The 20,562-nt window shown below is 47.2% G+C and overlaps 1 protein-coding gene across 11 annotated transcripts in view; it reads left to right on the top strand.

Moving 5' to 3' along the window:
- ILKAP (ILK associated serine/threonine phosphatase) overlaps positions 1-20,562 on the top strand; it is a 109,107-nt gene that overhangs the window by 13,664 nt on the left and 74,881 nt on the right. For 8 of the 11 annotated variants that reach the window (XM_030215831.1, XM_030215823.1, XM_030215824.1 and 5 more), the window contains exons 2-3: positions 6,153-6,294; positions 18,236-18,362. In XM_030215831.1, coding sequence (XP_030071691.1) covers positions 6,225-6,294; positions 18,236-18,362 — 197 coding nt within the window. In that variant the 5' untranslated portion in view covers positions 6,153-6,224. Of the gene's footprint in view, positions 1-6,152; positions 6,309-18,235; positions 18,363-20,562 lie in introns of all 11 variants that reach the window. The other 3 variants (XM_030215821.1, XM_030215820.1, XM_030215822.1) reach the window with 1 other exon arrangement.

Genomic DNA, 20,562 nt, shown 5'->3' on the forward strand with positions numbered 1-20,562 from the left:
CTATTGAAGATCCGGCCGAGGTCGATGCCTCCTCTGTTAATCCTAGGATGGCAAGTAGTAAGAAGTCTTCTCAGGTTTTTCCTGTGCATGACTCAATCCAAGAGCTTATTTCTGCTCAATGGCCTGACCCTGCTGGGCCTTTGAAGGTTGCCAGGGCTATGGCTCAGCTTTTCCCTCTGAGTGAGGATCAGTTGGCCCCTTCGGGGATGCCTTATGTGGATGCATTGGTCACACGTGACTGAAAGACCATTCTCCCGGTGGAAGGAGGGGTCGCTTTGAAAGATATGCAGGACCAGCGGCTAGAATCCGCGTTGAAGCGGTCCTTTGACATCGTGGGCCTTTCCTTAAGGGCAGCGATTTGCAGCTTCTATGCAGCCTGTGCCTGCCTTTCCTGGTTACAGCAGGCAGGTGATATGCCCGAGGATGGTGCGTGTTCCTTCTCTGAGGTTGTCCCGCGTATGGAGTCTGCCCTGTCTTTATTGGCTGATGCCCTTTATGATCTGCTCAGAGTTGCGGCGTTGGGCGGCTGACTTGGCCTCTGAGCAGAGGCTGGTGAGGTTACCCTTTCTGGGCCTTCTGTTATTGGGAGAGGAATTGGAGAAGATTGTTAAAGACCTAGGGGACTCTAGTCCCAGCAGTTACCTGAGGATAGGCCGCGGCCTTCTTCCAAAAGCTCTGTTTTTCCCTCCTCTTCCAGGCCACGTTTCCGCAAAGCTCACAGGTATCGGTCCGGCCACTCTGCTGGGTTGTCTCTATGTGCACATTTTCAGCAGAGGAACTCCTTTTGCTCGGACAAACGTTCCACAGCGGCTGGCCAACAACCAGGAGTTCAGGGGCGTCCTCCACAATTATGGGACGCCGGTCCACTCGTCGATTCCTGCAGTAAGGGGTCGTCTTCCCTCTTCGTTGAGGAGTGGACGGACCATGATTTCTTCGGATCAGTGGGTCCTGGTCCTGATCAGAGAAGGCTACCGATTGGAAGTCGGTGCCCCGGTGAGAGAGACGCTTTTATGGAGTCCCGATGCGGCACTGCCATCTCACGGGCGGGGTAGAGGAGACCTTGCAAGTCTTGCTGCAGCTCGGAGCGGTCATTCCTGTGCTTCCTGCCGAACGCGGCTGCTGTCGCTACTCTGTTGTGTGGTCCCTCGGAAAGGTGGGTCTTTCAGACCGATCCTCGACTTATGAAGAGTCAACGAGGCCCTAAGAGTGCGACACGTTCGCATGGAAACCCTGCGCTCCATCATTGTGGCGGTTCAGCCAGGAGAGTTTCTCACGTCTCTGGAGCTCAAGGAAGCGTATTTGCAAATGCTTATTTGGCCTCCGCATCAGCGGTTTCTCCAGTTTGTGGTTTAGGGCCAACATTTCCAGTTTCAGGCCTTGCCTTTTGGCATGGCCACAGCTCCCCGTGCCTTTTTCAAGGTGATGGTGGTGGTAGCTGTCTTTCTCAGGCGAGAGGGTGTCAGAGTACACCCGTGTCTCGATGACTGGCTCATCAGGGAGGATTCGGCAGACGAGCGTCGTCTCGCCATGACCAGAGTGATAACGGTTCTTCAGACTCTGGGCTGGGTGATCAATGTGCCCAAAAGTCACCTGACCCCTCTGTCTCTCGAGTATTTGGAGGTCCAGTTCGACACGGCCTCGGGGTTTGTCTTCCTCCCCGACCACAGGCGATGCAAGCTTCAGAATCAGGTCCGTCTGCTCCTGCGGATGCCTCGCCCTGGGATTTTGATGCTGGCCACCATGAAGGTGGTTCCCTGGGCGAGAGCTCACTTGAGGCCACTGCAGATTGCTCTGCTTCAACAATGGTCTCCGTTTTCCCAGGAATACCAACGCAGACTAACGTGGCTCCCTGCTGACCGCTACAGTATGGATCAGTGGCTCTCCGACTGGAGGCTGCGACTGGGAAGGCCGCTCGCGCTTTCTTCTTGGTGCCTGGTGATAACGGATGCCAGCCTTTCGGGCTAGGGAGCTCATTTCAGGGTAGCTGTGCTCAGTGGACACCCGTGGAAGTGGGGTGGTCCATCAATCGCTGGGGACTGAGAGCGATATTACTACTACTATTTGGCATTTCTAAAGCGCTACTAGGGTTACGCAGCGCTGTACAATATAACATAGAAGGACAGTCCCTGCGCAAAGAGCTTACAATCTAATGGACAAATGTACAGACAATCAAGTAGTGGCAGTCAAATTGGGGCAGTCTAAGGTTAGGTGCCGAAAGCAACATTGAAGAGGTGGGCTTTGAGCAAGGATTTGAAGATGGGTAGGGAGGGGGCTTGGCGTAGGGCCACAGGAAGTTGATTCCACGCATAGGGTGAGGCGAGGCGAGGCAGAATGGGCGGAGCCTGGAGTTGGCGGTGGTGGAGAAGGGTACTGAGAGGAGGGATTTGTCCTGTGAGCAGAGGTTTCGGTCGGGAACGTAAGGGGAGATGAGGGTGGAGAGGTAATGAGGGGCTGCAGACTGAGTGCATTTGTAGGTGAGAAGGAGAAGCTTGAACTGAATGCGGTATCTGATTGGAAGCCAGTGAAGCGACCTGAGGAAGGGGGTAATATGAGTGTATCGGTTCAGGCGGAATATAAGACCAGCAGCAGAGTTCTGAATGGATTGAAGTGGGGATAGATGGCTAAGTGGGAGGCCAGTGAGGAGAAGGTTGCAGTAGTCAAGGCGAGAGGTAATGAGGGCGTGGATGAGAGTTCGGGTGGTGTGTTCAGAGAGGAAAGGAAAAGGCTCTTCTAGCCTTCCACAAGACAATGGAGGGGCTTCCTGTTCAAGTTCTGTCAGACAACTCAACAGCGGTGACCTACATCAATCACCAGGGCGGCACTCTGTGCAGGGCTGTGGCCGCGGAGGCCGCTCAGATTTTCCAAATGGACCGAGCTCCTTTTGCATCTGCTGTCCGCAGCTCTCATAGCAGGTCTGAGCAACCTTCAAGCCGATTTCCTCAGCAGGCATCAAATCGACTCGGCGGAATGGGAACTGGCAGAAGAAGTTTTTCTTCAGATTTGTGCTAAATGGGGACCCCTGGATTGGATCTAATGGTGTCAAGTGCAAACGCCAAAGTCTCTCGCTTTCAGCAGAAGGAGAGGTCCTCGCTCGGCGGGGTTAGATGCACTGGCTCAACCCTGGCCCTCGGGCCTCCTGTATGTGTTCCCTCCTTGGCCCTTGATCGAGCGAGTCCTGCGGATTCTACTACACCGAGGATTGGTGATTCTCATCACTCCGGATTGGCCAAGGCGTACGTGGTATGCGGATCTCCGTCGGATGCTGGTTCAGGCTTCACTTTCTTTGCCTCTGGTGCCGACCCTGTTGGTTCAGGGTCTTGTCACTTTGGAGGATCTCTACCGATTTGGTCTTACGGCCTGGTTCTTGAGAAAGGGCAATTGAGAGTCAAGGGCTACTCTAACAAGGTCATCTCTCTTGCAGGCCAACAAGCGGTCTACCTCCTCAGCTTTTGCTCAGATGTGGTGCAAGTTTGAGGCATGGTGTGTTTCAAAAACAATCACACCCACACGGGCTACAGTCTCGTCGGTCCTGGACTTTTTCCAGGACGGCTTACAAAAAGGCCTGGCTTGCAATTCCCTTCGGGTGCAAGTGGCAGCGTTGGCATGCTTCCGAGGGAAAGTCTCTGGCTTGTCCCTGGCTGCTCATCCGGACATTGTTCGATTTCTCAGAGGGGCCCTTCGGCTCTGTCCTCCTGTGCGGTCGCTGTGTCCGGCCTGGAACTGGTGTTGAAGGCTCTTCAGCGTTCGCCTTTCAAGCCGCTTAGGCGAGCTTCTGAGAAGGATGTGACTTTCAAGACAGTCTTTTTGGTGGCCATAACATCGGCTAGACGCGTATCTGAGCTCCAGGCGCTTTCCTGTCTGGATCCTTTTCTGCAGTTCTCGGAGTCCGGGGTAACAGTACATACAGTGCCTTCCTTCCTGCCTAAGGTGGTTTCAGCATTTCACCTGAACCAGCCCATTTTTCTACCTTCCTTCTCGAGAGAGGACTTTCCAGATTCCTTTGGGCAATTGTGTCTTTTGGATGTCCGCAGGGCCCTGTTGCAATATCTTCAGATATCAAATGACTTCAGGACTTCTGATCACCTTTTTGTATTGTTGACAGGTCCTTGACGCGGGTGTAAGGTGTCTAAGGCCACTATAGCCTGCTTTCAAGACAGTCTCTGCCTGAAGCGTTTAAAGCGCATTCGATGAGAGTGATTTCCTCCTCGTGGGCTGAAACGGGTGTCCTTTCTCTTCAAGAGATCTGTTGTGCGGCTACTTGGGCTTCTTAGCTCTCGTTTGTACGGCATTACAGACTGGGATGTGGCAGCGAAGCAGGACGCGTATTTTGGAGCGCAGGTGCTTGCTCGTGGAGTTGCCTGTTCCCACCCTACGTAGGGAGTGCTTTTGTACATCCCATCAGTTAATGGATTCATCTGCTGTAGATGACAAAGGAAGGGAAAATTAGGTTCTTACCTTGATAATTTTCTTTCCTTTAATCACACCAGATGAATCCATGATCCCTCCCTGTCTGACTTTGTTTTTGTTGTTCAGATCCTTCATGCAGATATTGTATCGCATCGGGAGGAGTTGAAGATCAGTTCTCAGAGTTTCTACATGCTGTTCTATTGCAGGAGGTTGAGAACGTCTCTCCTTTGTTGGTGACTGCTCCGGTTCTGGAGCGTTTGTTCACTGTGAGGAAAGTTTACGTTATTTTACCTTTCTTTCTCACTCTGCTTTGGAAGTTTCATATACTGAAGGCAGAAGGGGCTAGCCTTCCAAGGTCACTGTGGTTTTTCAGTGTTTTTTATCTCCACCTGCTGGTAGGCGGATATAACCCATCAGTTAATGGATTCATCTGCTGTGACTAAAGGAAAGAAAATTACCAAGGTAAGAACCTAATTTTCCCATATTCTTTAACTATGCACATAAACTTAATTGGTTAACTAGCTAATCAGCGCTGTTAATTGGATGTTAATTAGCACTGATTGGTATTGAGATTTATGCACACAGCTCGCTAAGTGTATTCTATAATGTGGTTTGCTAAATTCTAAGTTGCATAGGTGAAAAGGGTGAGGCATGGACGTTTCTACAATCTTAGTGCGTTATTATAGAATACATTCGATCTGCGCCAAATTTAGGCATCAGGATTTATAGCAAAGTAAAATGTGGCCTAAATGGGCGTGACCAAATTTGGTTACGTGGAGAGCTGCTCTGCATATTCTATAAACTGCGAAGTACTTAATGCCTATTCTATAAAATTTAGGCATACTTTAGAGCATACGTGTAGACGAGTTTTTTTTTCCCCGCACAGATTTTTTTAGTTGCCATATGTAGAATCTAGCTCTATATGCATTAAAATGTGATAATTCTCATAGGAGCTGGTTGACTAAAGCACAAGCGTTCCAGGCTACCAGTATTACAGGTTATGCCTTTACTTGTTTTTTGTTTTTGTTTTTTTTGAGGCATAGACTGCATTGTCAATAATGCAACTGGTAGCAATTATTTATTTATTGCACTTGTATCCCACATTTTCCCACCTCTTTGCAGGCGCAATGTGGCTTACAAAACATCATGGATAATAGAAATGAGAAGGGAATAAACATTTGGTGTTATAGAAGGATGTTGGATTACACGGTAATGGAATACATGATAGTAATATAAAAGAAGGCATTATTAACATTTCTGGGTATATGTATGAATTTCACATGATTTGATCTTTGTGGTATATCTTGTCGAAGAGATGGGTCTTTAGTAGTTTACAGAAGTTGGTCAGTTCATAGGTCGCTTTTAGGTTGCGTGGCAGTGCGTTCCAGAATTTCGTGCTCATAAAGGAAAAGGTTGATGCGTGCATTAATTTGTATTTTAGACCTTTACAGTTGGGGAAATGAAGATTGAGGAATGTGCAAGATGATTTCTTAGCATTCCTTGGTGGTAGGTCTATCAAGTCTGACATCCATGATCACATATTGCCAGATTTTAGTGAGTCAGCCCCTTAGAAAAAAGCATATGTTTATTTTAATGGGTTTTTATTTGTAAAATTCCATATCTGCACAGATACTTTCCTTTTTCCATATCATAGTGACAATTTGCATGGAGCCGCTAGTGTCTTTTGGATGGAGCGTTTGAAGCCATCATGATGTACTACAATTTGTTTCCTTTCTGTGTTGCAGCTACCCTCAAAGGTGCCACGGATTTGTTCTCAGATTTACCAGATGCTACAGTAGCAGCAACATCAACAAGGAATGATGGGAAAGGAGAAAAGCGGAAAACACCACCAGAACAAGAGAATGGAAACAGAGAGCTTGTGGAAAAGAAAGTTTGTAAAGGTTTTCAGACAGTTTAAAAATGAATGTCCTCCATTTTTTATTTTGTTAGGTTAATGAAAGATCATAAATATGCCGGATTGAAATTCGCAGTGGATTAGAGCAATAAGTTTTCCATATCATCATGCTGATCAATCCATAGACTGGTGGGTTGTGTCCATCTACCAGCAGGTGGAGATAGAGAGCAATCCTTTTGCCTCCCTATATGTGGTCATGTGCTGCCGGAAACTCCTCAGTATGTTCTCTATCTCAGCAGGTGGTGGTCACACACAGCAGCAGCTCTGGCTAGGTCTCCAAGCCTAATTTTTAGGTTTTGTTGAGTACCTGGGGTTGAGGGCTCTTCTTGAGCAAGTGCAAACCTGGTGGTGCCAGGTCCCTCCTTTTCTCCCCCCTCCCGCTGGCTCCGTTAAAAAAAAAAAAAAATTTTTGGACGTCCTTAAGGGCGTTTATTTCAACGTTTATTTAAACGTTTATTGCAGCTACTCACTGGGACACCAGTTCGTTACAGCTCGGAGCGAGAAGCAGGTAATTTTTACCTTTTTATAGCGGGCAGGGGGTTCCCCGATCGATCTCCACGTGGCCTATGGCGTCGGAGGGCGAGGGCGCGAAGAATCGCTCCCCAGACCGCGTGTGCGCTTCTAGCGGGGATGCAGGGGTCTTAAAGTCTGATTCGCCCTTGTTGGGTGTCAGTTTGGAGGCCGGTCAGTGTCCTGGGTCTTCCTCCGGTGCGGCGGTTTTTCCCGCCATAAACGCCCATCCCCCGCTGCTTGCCTCCGCCATCTTGGCCGGCCACTCGGCTCGGACGGCTTCTTCTTGGGCCGCCCTTGAGCTGGGAGACGTTAATGCCATGGCCGCCCTTGATTTGGGCGACGGCAAAAAAGCGGCTAAAGTTAAGCGCCGTTCTTCCCGCGCGGCTCCTTCGCGGAGTGTCGCGCCGGACGCCATCTTGGATGCGCAGCATGTTTCTCCCCCGCTCTTGCGAGCGCCGGTTGAGGGTGCGTCTAGGGCTGTGGCCCAGGCTGCTGAAGTGCACAGTCTGGGGGGTTTCTCCCCGAGTTTATTTTGCTGCTGCATCAGGCCTTCCTTATGCAAAACGCTGCCCCTTCTCCCTTGTCCGATAAAGGGGTTGAGGCCCCCGGAAATAAACGCCCTCGGGTGGATTCCCAGGCCTTAGAGGACTCTGTCTCCTCTGATGTAGATGAGGGCAGCGTATCTGAGTTCTCCCAACGGTCCTTTGGGGATTCCTTGGAGGAGACAGATTCCCGCTCGGATGGAGCGGATGACCCCTCTGCAGTGCGGATCTTTCGCTCAGAGGATTTGCCCAACCTGTTAGTGCAGGCCATGAACATTTTGAAGATTTCCTCTCCAGAGGACGTCTCTCCCTCAGCCCCTGTTGGCTCTGCCATTATGCTGGGGACGAAGCGCCCGCCTAGAACCTTCCACGTGCATGATGCCATGCACACCTTAATTTTGGCTCAATGGGATGTCCCGGAAGCGAGCCTCAAAGTGGCTAGGGCTATGTCCCGCCTCTATCCTTTGCCTGAAAGTGAACGGGAGGCCTTTCTTTGGCCTACCGTGAATTCTTTAATCACTGCGGTGACTAAGAAAACGGCGTTGCCGGTGGAAGGTGGCACGGCCCTAAAGGACGCCCAAGACAGAAGATTGGAGGCGGCCTTAAGGTCGTCCTTCGAGGCGGCTGCCTTAAGTTTGCAGGCCTCAGTTTGCGGCTCCTATGTGGCCAGGGTGTGCCTGACGATTGTGCAGCGGGCTTCCCCCTCGGATCCTTCCTTGAGGGCTGATTGGCCAGCCCTGGAATCGGGCTTGGCTTATTTGGCAGACTTACTGTATGATGTCTTGAGAGCCTCGGCTAAAGGTATGGCTCAGACAGTCTCTGCGCGGCGGTGGCTTTGGCTGAAGCATTGGTCTGCTGGCCACGCCTCTAAGTCCCGCCTGGCTAAGTTGCCTTTTAAAGGCAAGCTGCTCTTTGGGGTCGAGCTGGACAAAATTGTGACCGATCTCGGCACGTCTAAGGGCAAGAGGTTACCAGAGGTCAGGGCTCGGGCCAGTGCTCGCCCAGGTAACTCCAGAGGACGGTTTCAGGAAGCCTGTCGGTACCGCCCGGGCAAGTCGGGCTCCTCTGCCCCCTCTTCCTTCAAGAAGAACTTCTCCCCCAAGCAGCATTCCTTTCGCAGAGACCGCCGTCCCGGAGGTGCGCCCTCCGGTCCTCCCCCAGGGTCTCGTACCCAATGACGGGGTCCTGGTCCATGGCCCAGTGCAGATTGGAGGACGCCTGTCCTCGTTTCTGGGCGAATGGACCAGGGTAACTTCAGACGCTTGGGTGCTGGAAGTCATCAGAGACGGCTACAAGCTAGAGTTCTGCCGACCCTTAAGAGACGGGTTTGTACTCTCTCCCTGCAAGTCTCTGGTCAAAGCTGTGGCAGTGCAGCAGACCTTGGACAATCTGATCCGCCTGGGTGCGGTCGTTCCGGTGCCAGAAAATCAGCTTGGCAAGGGACGTTACTCCATTTACTTTGTAGTACCAAAGAAAGGAGGTTCTGTACGGCCTATCCTCGACCTCAAAGGGGTCAATCGGGCCTTGAAAGTTCGGCACTTTCGCATAGAGACTCTCCGCTCTGTTATAGCGGCAGTGAAGGCAGGGGAGTTCCTGGCATCCTTGGATATCAAGGAAGCGTACTTGCATATTCCCATCTGGCCTCCTCATCAACGCTTTCTGCGTTTTGTAGTCCTGGGCCGACACTTCCAGTTCAGAGCCCTCCCGTTCGGGTTGGCTACTGCTCCGCGGACCTTCTCCAAAGTAATGGTGGTCATCGCGGCCTTCCTGCGAAAGGAAGGAGTACAAGTCCATCCTTATCTGGACGACTGGTTGATCCGAGCCCCCTCTTATGCAGAGTGCGGCAAAGCTGTGGACCGGGTGATTGCTCTTTTGAGCTCCCTGGGGTGGATCATCAACTGGGAGAAAAGCCAGCTGCGCCCGACTCAGTCCCTGGAGTATCTGGGAGTTCGATTCGACACCCAAGTGGGCAGAGTGTTCCTGCCGGACAATCGGATTGTCAAACTTCAGGCTCAGGTGGACCAGTTCCTAGTAGCCTCACTGTTTCGGGTTTGGGACTATGTGCAGCTGCTGGGCTCTATGACGGCCACGATGGAAGTAGTGCCCTGGGCCAGGGCTCATATGAGACCACTACAACACTCTCTGCTGCAGTGCTGGACTCCGGTGTCGGAGGATTATGCTGTGCGCCTTCCCTTGGACCCAGCAGTGCGCAAGGCGCTGAGCTGGTGGCTGAAGACAGAGAAGTTGTCTGCAGGGATGCCTCTTGTGACCCCAGAGTGGATTGTCGTCACGACGGACGCCTCTTTGACGGGCTGGGGAGCCCACTGCTTGGGAAGGACAGCGCAGGGGCTCTGGTCTCCTGCAGAGGCAAAGTGGTCTATCAACCTCCTGGAACTCAGAGCCATTCGGTTGGCGCTTTTGGAGTTCATCCCGGTACTGGCGTTGAAGCCAGTACGGGTCCTGTCGGACAATGCCACGGCTGTGGCCTATGTCAACCGCCAGGGAGGTACCAAGAGCGCCCCTCTAGCCAAGGAGGCCATGAATCTATGCTAGTGGGCGGAAGCGAACCTGGAACAGCTGTCAGCGGCCCACATTGCCGGAGTCATGAATGTCAAGGCGGACTTTCTCAGTCGCCATACCTTGGATCCCGGAGAGTGGTAGTTATCGTCTCAGGTGTTCTTGGACATCACGAAGCGCTGGGGCCAGCCGAGCCTAGATTTGATGGCGTCATCGGCCATTTGCCAAGTACCGCGCTTTTTCAGCAGAGGACGGGACCCTCGATCTCTGGGAGTGGATGCACTTCTCCAACAGTGGCCGACACAGGAGCTTCTCTATGTGTTCCCGCTCTGGCCCATGTTAGGCAGGGTACTAGACCGGGTGGCAAAGCATCCGGGCCGGATAATCCTGGTGGGTCCGGACTGGCCCAGACGTCCCTGGTATGCGGACTTGATCAGGCTCTCAGTGGACGACCCTCTGCGGCTGCCAGTGGAGCAGGGCCTGTTGCATTAGGGTCCCGTGGTGATGGAGGATCCCTCCCCCTTTGGTCTTACGGCCTGGCTATTGAGCGGCAGCGTCTGAGGAAGAAGGGCTTCTCAGACAAGGTCATCGCCACTATGCTGAGAGCGAGGAAGCGCTCTACTTCTACTGCTTACGCCAGGGTTTGGCGTACCTTTGCAGCGTGGTGTGAAGCAGGCTCACTTTCTCCCTTCACTGCTCCAATTTCTTCAGTGCTGGCGTTCCTGCAAGAAGGTCTGGAGAAAGGCCTGTCGCTCAGTTCCCTTAAAGTCCAGGTAGCGGCTCTGGCTTGCTTCAGGGGCCGCCTGAAGGGTGCTTCCCTGGCTTCGCAGCCAGATGTGGTACGTTTTCTCAAGGGAGTTAATCACCTGCGCCCTCCTCTGCACTCAGTGGTGCCTGCGTGGAATCTCAACCTGGTGCTAAGAGCCTTGCAGAAGCCGCCTTTTGAACCCTTGTCGAGGGCATCTCTGAAAGACCTGACGTTGAAAGCAGTCTTTTTGGTGGCTATCACTTCAGCCAGAAGAGTTTCCGAGCTCCAGGCACTCTCATGTCGAGAGCCTTTTCTGCAGTTCACTGAGGCAGGAGTGACTATTCGCACAGTGCCTTCCTTCCTGCCCAAGATTGTTTCTCGCTTCCATGTGAATCAGCAGCTCTGTCTCCCTTCCTTTCGTAGGGAGGACTACCCAGGGGAATACTCTGCTCTCAAATATCTGGATGTGAGACGAGTCATCATCAGATACTTGGAAGTGACCAATGATTTCCGGAAGTCGGATCATCTGTTTGTCCTGTTTGCAGGTCCTCGTAAGGGTCTGCAGGCTGCTAAGCCTACAGTGGCAAGATGGGTCAAGGAAGCCATTGCAGCGGCTTATGTGGCCGCGGGGAAGGTGCCGCCTATCCAGCTGAAGGCTCACTCCACTAGAGCTCAGGCGGCCTCGATGGCAGAGGCCGGGTCCGTCTCCTTGGAAGAGATATGCAAGGCGGCAACTTGGGCATCGGCCCATACCTTCTCCAGGCATTACCGCTTGACTGTGGCTGCTCGGGCGGAGGCCCGGTTTGCAGCTTCAGTGTTGCGGTCAGGGATTTCAATGTCCCGCCCTGGGTGAGTACTGCTTCGGTACATCCCACCAGTCTATGGATTGATCAGCATGATGATATGGAAGGTAAAATTATGTATCATACCTGATAATTTTCTTTCCATTAATCATAGCTGATCAATCCATAGCCCCTCCCAGATATCTGCACTGTTTATATTCTGGTTGCATTTCACGTTCAAGTTTAGTCTTCAGTTCCGGTTCAGGAGGACTTCGTGTTCAAGTTTTTTCAATTGGATTCTTCAAGAGTTGAGACGAGTTTGTGTTACAGTGAGCTGCTGCATTCCTCTCCCCTCCGTTTTACGGGGCTGGATTGAGACATAAATTCTGCCGGCGCTCCCTCCCGCTTCTTGCGGCTGTAGGGCAGCTTTGTACCCCTCCCGCTTCGGCGGTGTTAGGGTCAGTCTGCTCCTCCCGCGGTTGCAGGATAAGCCAGATCCCCCCGCATCAGCGGGGTGGTGTCCCTCCCCCGCTCCGCGGGGATGAGCTGGACGGATTCCCCTCCCCCACTTGTGTGGGGATGAGCTGGGTTAATTCCCCTCCCCCGTTTCGGCGGTGGTGAGCTGGGCAGAGTGTCCCTTTGTGGGTGTAATTCTCTAAGTGCTGAGTCCTGCGGATGGAGCTTGGATATCGACATACTGAGGAGTTTCCGGCAGCACATGACCACATATAGGGAGGCAAAAGGATTGCTCTCTATCTCCACCTGCTGGTAGATGGACACAACCCACCAGTCTATGGATTGATCAGCTATGATTAATGGAAAGAAAATTATCAGGTATGATACATAATTTTACGTTTTTGACAGGGCCTCTGCAAAGTGGAGAACTGCTTAGAGAATGACACGGGGATAAAATTTGTCCCCATCTCCGTTGGTTCTGTCTCCATCCCCACCCCATCCCCGCAGGTCCTGTCTCCGTCCCCACAGGTTCTGTCCCCATCCCCGTGGTCTCTGTTCTCATCTGCAGAAGCATCAAACACTTATGATTTTATATTTAAATCTTTTTATTAAAGTATAAAAAGGAACAATATGCTGTGCAACTGTTGTATAAATAACTAGCAGCTATAATGACCCTCCCACCACCAAGAACCTCTACCCTTCCAACCCCCAAAATAGCATACTTCTACTACCCCAAGGAATCCTAATCCACTCTGTGAAATTGTCCAGGGGTACAAAATACAACCCATTCTGTGTGCCCTAGAGGGGAGATTTTTTTAAATCTGTGAATGAATATGAAGTCATCAATAATCTCAGGATTCAGTCTAGCTCTCCTGTCTTCCACAGTCCCTCCTGTAATAGAAAATGTCTTCTTAGAAGATGTGCTGGTAGCAAGATGTATAGGATCCTCCATGCAAATTTTGCTAGCTGTGGCTAGCATGTTTGCTTGTTTTTCCAAAAAATAAAAATATTGTCATCTGCCTCAATCAAACATAAATAACAGCCCAGTTCATTAACAGGCTTCAAAGTAGAAAGTGAGAAGGGGACAAAGTTTGTCCCCGTCCTCACGGGCTCTGTCCCCATGGGATCTCTCCCCATCCCCGCGATTATTGCGATCTCCGTCCCCTTGTCATTCTCTAGAACTGTTGTCTTTTGCTTTCTTCTGAGACAGGTGGGTACAACTTTTCTTTATGCAAACAGTGAAAGTAATAGAAAAAGAGTTCAATAGCTAAGGTCCTTGTTTTTGGTTTAAACTGATTTTAACTCCTCTGCCTTCTGCCCCCTTAGAAAAATAAATAAAATCCTAGGTTATGGAAAAATATTAAGTTTTTACTGAGTTTCATACAATGTTCATCATACTATGCACAATTTTGTTTAGCTTACAAAGAATTTGTGATTGGCTTAGCTTCCCCTTACTCTCAGTACTGAGTCATCCACCTAAACAACTCGCTGATTCCTGTGCTCCTCAGCACCCTTGCTGGCATAGGAAGAGAGACTGAGCAGCATTTCATTTTTCTGTCTTCCATATTAAACCTGGCATTTACCTAGAAAAATGAAGTGTGGTTTTTTTTTTTTTTTTACATTTCCATTGTATTAGATGAGCCCTTTGGCCTCCCTTCTGCCTTAGAGGTTTTTTTCTAGTGGCCTATTCTCTTATTTACTTGAAATTGTTGGCAGTTCTTTATTGTGCCCTTCAAATGCTGGGAATCACTTTCTTTATATTTGTGCGTGTATATGTGTGTGTGTAATAATTATATACATTATGTATATGTGACATATGTGTCTGTCTATACATATATATATATATATATATATAAATATATATATATATATACACACACACACACAAACACACACACACAGTGCAAAGGTCTGGGACCAAAGAAATACATGCAGTTAACCGGAGCGTGTACTTAACCGTTGTGACCCAAAGAAGCGTGACATCTGATAAACATATGTACAGTAACTATTATACATACAGTATAAAGTCTCCGTTAACTGGTGTTATACAGTCTCCGTTAACTGACGTTAGGCTTCCTTGAAGTAATCAGTCATAGTCCTCTGTACATTCTCGTGTCTGTGAGTTCCATAGACTACGTCTGCCAAACGGTAAAAACTGTCATAGCAGTGACATCCAGTGGCCTCCAGATAGGCCCGCACGGTGTTGAGATTTTCCAGCGCTATAATGTTGTTTGAAATAGGCTATTATTCCCTGATCCATAGGTTGGATCAGAGAAATAGTGTTTGGTGGCAGGAAGACCACCTTGACGTTAGACAGCCTGACATGACTGTGTGCAGCACAATTTTCACAAAGCAACATAATATGACGTTTTGGTGCCCGCATTCGTAACTTCTTTAGCCACTGCTTCCAAATTTCCCCAGTCATCCATGAATTTGCGTTAGCCTTATATGACACAGGAAGTCGCTTAACATTCTTGAAGCAATGGGGCTGTTTGCTCTTTCCAATGACTAGTGGTTCCAACTTCTCACTCCCATCCATATTGCAGCAAAGGAGGATCGTCAGTCGGTCCTTCGACGTTTTACCTCTTGTAGTTTCATCTTGTTTGAATGCAACTGTTCCATCAGGAATTGCTCGCCAGTAGAGACCATTTTCGTCAGCATTGAAAATGTCATGAGGTGCAAACTCGTTCGAGATGGTAGGAAGAACTGAAACAACCCAATTTTCAGCACCAAAGTCATCAGCGTCTTGTTTTTCACCATGCTATTTCTTGAATTTTATGTTGTTCCTCTCCTTCCATCTTTCCAACCGTCGAGGACTGAACATGGACAAGCCTGAGCATGTTACTAAACTAGTATCTAAGGTTGTGCACGCTTAGATTTTGGAAAAGATACAGCCACAGAACAAAATAGATCTGAATGTAATAACACTAAATGGTTGCACTCTAGCTAGCATATAAAAATTTTAGTTACTCAAGTCTTCTAATTCATCTAAGTGAATATGAGTCTTTCAATATGCGGTTATCGTGAAGAAAGTTCTTAAATGTCACAAGCAGGTGTAATTTCCTTTTTTATTTATTTATTTTTTAAATTTTAGCTTTACATTTTTATTTTCTAAAACTTGAGCTTAGTTATCTTTTATTCACTTTTAAATTTTAGCAAGAATACACTTATTTGAAATACAGCCATTATTATTTCTTTTCGACAACATAATAGACTTAAATTTAAAGATTATCTAATCATCATCAATTTCAAACATTTTAACATAATAATTCTGCTTCCTTAGACGACTATATAACATAAAGAGGGCGATATGAATTACAAGCACAATTATTAAAGTAACTAAGCGGCGTACTACTCCCATATATATTTTTGTTATTTCAGTTGTTTCAGATCAAGGAATGATTTTAGCTGATCAGGTGAATAAAAGGTATATTTTACCTGTCCCAGTTTAACAATACATTTGCAAGGATAGGCTAAAAAAAGTATCCCTCCTATTTCAGATGTTCTTAATTTCATTGCCAGAAAAGCTTTCCTTCTTTGCTGGGTCGACTTTGTTACAGCAGGAAAAATCCGCACTTTAACTTCTCCAAAGCAGGTATTCAGATTTTTAAAGTAAAGTTTCATAATGTTATTTAAGTCTTGTTCGAATACTAGTGAAACAAACAAGGTAGACCGTTCTGTTGTTTCATCTAAGGATTGTTCCAGTATAGCTGAAATATTATTTAAATCCAAATTTATATTTCCAACTTCTTCCATTTTTTCCTTCTTCTCCTTTAGGATTAGATATATAGTATAGTTTATTTATAGGAGGAATTGCTTCAAGGGGCATTTTTAACACCTCATTTAGGTATCTTTTAAATACTTCATGCGGATTAATCCCAAGGAGTTTAGGGAAATTCAATAGGCGTAAATTTAGTCGTCTGTTAAAATTTTCTATGTGTTCAATTCTCCTACGAATGTCAGTATTATATTTCACCACCGTTTGTTTAAATTCTTGTAAATGGTCTACATTCTTTTGGAGATTTGAAACTTTTTCAGCTTCCTTAACAGAGTCTACCATTGATTTTAACTCTTGAAACTTGGTATTAAAAGCGCTGACTTCACCTGATGTTTGCTGAAGAGTTCAGTCCATTTTATTCAATTTCAGCCAAATCATTTCTAGACTTATCTCCTGCACTTTCTCCGAGGCTCCTGCCTCAGTTCTCGGCTTTGTCCGCAGCGGTGCTGGTCCCTCGCTAGGAGCCACACCCGAAACACTTCCAGTAGGGTGCTGTTCTCCTTCTAGAACCGCTGCCGACGCCGGGCACGGAGATATCAATATTGGTGGTGGAGAGAGGGATATTTCATCTCCTGGCAGGGCCTCTGCTTCCCCAGACAGCCCCGCAATGGGATCCGCACCCCTTACGATCTAGGAGGCAGGCGCGAAGAAACGCTTGAGGCCCGGCTGGATCGGTGAGGTAGGCGGGGGTACTAGTCTCGTCAGCCCCTTTCGTTTAGAATGTGGCATTTTAAGAAAAGAATATTTGTTTTCAGCTGGATTTACAGGAGCGCTTCTCAACGCATCTTGTTACGCCGCCATCTTAACTCGCCCCCCTTGAGGTTAGTTATCTTAAGGCTGCAGCATCTTCTTTTATTCATGGTTATATTTTTTTAAATAGCACCTATTTGATGAGAAGGGCAAAATGAGTTGATTTCTAATTAATCTGTGTAGAACAACAATGTAAATATCACTTAGGTTACAAGGCAAGTCTAAAAATTAACGTGTGCAGTTATGCATGTCTTGCGTGTTTAAGTGACAACTTAATTTGCACAAGTAGAGAAGTGCATTATTATAACAGCATATAACTGCAAGGGGACATATATGTGGGTGGAGCATGGAAGTGTATAGAATACACATGCCAACATATATAATTCTGTAAGTTGTGTCACTGCATGGCACCCTTAGGCACACCAACTTATGCTTGTCTTAGACCTGGCGTAAGTAGGCAAGTCTAAATGTAGTCATCATGCCAATTTAAACTAGTATTCTATAACAGAATCTTGGTACCTGCTTTTCTTCTGGAACTTATAGCTAATAGCAAGATTTTCGGCCTCCAAGCCATTTCAAGAGTAGGGACAGAAATTTCACCCATCCCTACCTGTTCCCACTGGAATCTAACCCATAGCCACCTAAACTCGCTAAGATCCATTCCATCCCATCCATTCTCGCAATTAATCTCCCCCATCCCCACAGGAATTGACACTATTACTTACTCAATCGCAGCCCTCCGGACGCCAACAGCCTCTCATGGTTTTTTGGGTGATATTCACTGTTCAACCAGTGAGAGTTCCAAGCCTCAGCCTGATGTTCTGGCTGCCTCTTTGAGCATTCCAAGCCTCATTCTGGTGCTCCAATTGCCTCGCTCAGGGGTCTTTAAGTGGCATAAGTCCAACACGGGCTTACCGCTCGCTAAACCGGAACTAAAGCCGGGCTACCACAGCAGCCCGTCAGTAGTTCCCACTCCCAGTATGCGCCATTTCCAGCGCTACAAAACTATTTTTATTTTTGTAGCGCCAGTGTTTACCTGGCGGTAATTGGCCAGTGCTGCACACTGTCTGATTACTGCCGGGTTAACATGGGAGCACTTAACACCACCTCAGTGGATGGGGTGGTAAGTGCTCCATCCCCCCAAAATGACTGCATGGCAAGTGCTTCACTTGCCACACGGCCATTTCTTTTTTTAAAAGAAACCAGTCTTTTACTCACTGCGGTAAGTGGGTGCCTCAGCGTGTGTCAAAAATACCTGCTGATGCCAGCGCAGGCCCCCTTTTACTGCAGTTTAGTAAAAGGACCCCTCAGTGCATTTCAAGCTTCATTTTGGCATTGCTGTAGATTTTGACTACACTTCTTTGGGAATCCCATGCAATTTCTTTGATTCCTTCAGCAATTTCTTCTATCCCCACAGGAATCCCGCAGGTTCCTGAGATCTACATTTCCCATGCAGCTCTCTATTCAAGCTTTTGCTTAAAATGCTAAATTTTAAGAACTGGACAGAAGCTTCACTTTGCTTTATGCAGAGGATAATTTACCTGAATGATGTTTTTCCCTTCCATAACTTGCAAGAAATCCTTGGTGAAAATGTCCTATTTCAAAATTGTACAAAACCAAAAAAGTGCATGAAAAATATATAAAAAGAAGAATTTTTATATTGAATTTTTTTGGATAAAATTGAAATCTGACCGTATGTGTGATGATGGAAAGTAGTAAATAAATGTGATTGTATTGCCTCTGATTCCTATGTTTAAGATGTCTTCACACTGTAGTAGGCAATTTGTAAACTTACTGTGATTTATTTTTTCTTTTTGTTACTACTAGGAGCTGCAGGAATTTTTCAGCTTAAAAGTTATGTAGCAGAGCGACAAGGCGAACGAGAGGACATGCAGGATGCCCACACGATATTGGGTGACATTACAGAAGAGTGCCAACCTTTGCCTGCTGCAATGTGAGTTACATCCCAGTTGCACAAACTCCTTTAATAAATATGTCTGTTTACATCTGTAGTCAAAAACATGATAGTTCACTACACTAAGGGCCCTGTTTACTAAGCCATTCTGTAGGCGCGCAGACTTTTTAATAGAGACACCCATAATGGGTGTCTCTATTGTTAGCACACGCTAAAAAGTTTGCACACCTACAGTTCAGCTTATAGTAAACAAGGCCCTAAGTTATTAGATTCCTAATTGGGTCACAGGCCTCCCTTGGGGATTGAAATTCATTAAACTTCTGTAATGATTAGTTAGCCATACATAAGCTATTTAGTGGGCAAATGAGACATACAGACATGATTTTATTTAGTGAACTATTAAATATTTCACCTGAAAAATTTGTTAGGTTTAATTCAAAATTTATGGTGAGAGAAAACGAGGAACTCCTATGACCAGGAGTACAAATCCCGCACTTATTTTCACAAACACGTACTTCCTTAATATTTCATTCCTTTTATTGAATGTAATCATAAATCTAACAACAATCACCTATGCTGATTCCGGAACTCACTCATCCAAACATTTCACTTCCCGTCTCATTCTATCACCTATCTCCTTAAGAACAAACATTGATTCACATACAAAATTGATTGTATCACCACATAAATCAAAAAAGAGACCTTAAATCAGTTTCCAATGAACTTAAGTCCATGTACTTATCTCCCTTTATAATACATATTGTCCTTTGGTTGATTCAAAAAGATATGCTTATTAGCACAAAAAATAAGCAGCCCCAAACCAGGGGTTCCTTCCACTCCTTCTTATGACACTTTGTGCTTGCTCAATCAGAGTGGATCAGTGTAGCTTGTCAGAGGCTTCCTGGAGTCTGTATGCTGTTTTCAGCCTTAAACTCCCTCTGACTCATCTCCTGCTCCTTGAGCTCCCTCTGACTCATCAATCACTGCTTGCTCCTTGATGCGAGACCGCATTTCGGACAAAAGGAACATCTCTCATCCCCTAAAACAACACACAACTTTAACTAATCTCATTTACTAACAAATCCTCTTCACCACTTCTTCACATAATACTTAACAATACATGCTTATACTTTTTATAAATACTTTTATTCTCTGTAATAATTGTGGTGCTTTAATTTCAAGTCCAATTATCTGGAGACTTAAGTCTTGTCCTATCTGTCTTCAGCTATCTAGTTTAAAACAGGAGCTCAGTAAAGTAAAGCAGGAATTGAATGCACTTAAAGCAAATTCTAAGACTGCACAGAATCATACCATCTTCTCACCACTGCCTCAAAGAATAAAACTGCCTAAGAATAGATGGTTCACAGTAGGCTCAGGCAGACTTAGTCATGTGACACAAAAGCATCCGCCCTCACAAGTGTTGCCCCTACAGAATTCTTTTGCTCCATTACAACATGGTGATGATCCTGAAAATAGAACTGAGGCAGAAGAGAAAGCAATGAAGTTGGAACAAAAGGATATGAAGGTACCCAAAGAGAGAAAACAACCCCAAATCACAAATGTTGAAGCACATACCAGGAAATGTACATGGAAAGCGATGGCCACAAATGCTCGCAGTCTAAGCAATAAAGTTCATGACCTTCAAGCCCTGATGTTGGAGGCAGACTTAGACATTATTGCAATCACGGAGACGTGGCTAAATGGTTCCCATGAATGGGATGCAAACATACCAGGCTATAATCTATTTAGGAAGGATAGAGAGGGTTGTAAAGGTGGAGGAGTAGCTCCTATATGTGAGAAATGATATCACAGCGACCGAAATGACAGGGACCTGGGGAAAGGAAGAAGCGATATGGATCACCTTAAAAAGAGAGGATAGAACCTCTGTCCACGTGGGTGTTGTCTACAGACCTCCGACACAATTGGAGGAATTAGATAAAGACCTGATCGCAGATATAAAAAAGTTGGGAAACGAGAGAGGTGCTGTTGCTGGGAGATTTCAATCTGCCAGATGTAGATTGGAAGGTTCCGTTTGCGGGATCGGAAAGAAGTAGAGGGATCGTTGGTGCTTTCCAAAGTGTTTTGCTGAGACAAATGGTGACGGAACCCACAAGGGAGGGAGCGACGCTGGATCTGGTACTCACAAATGGGGATAGCGTGTCAAATATCCGAGTGGGTGCCCACCTGGGCAGCAGTGACCATCAAACAGTTTGGTTTGATATAACAGCTAAAGTGGAGA

The sequence above is a fragment of the Microcaecilia unicolor genome, chromosome 10, assembly GCF_901765095.1.
Source record: "Microcaecilia unicolor chromosome 10, aMicUni1.1, whole genome shotgun sequence".
In the NCBI taxonomy this organism is placed as follows: Eukaryota; Metazoa; Chordata; class Amphibia; order Gymnophiona; family Siphonopidae; genus Microcaecilia; species Microcaecilia unicolor.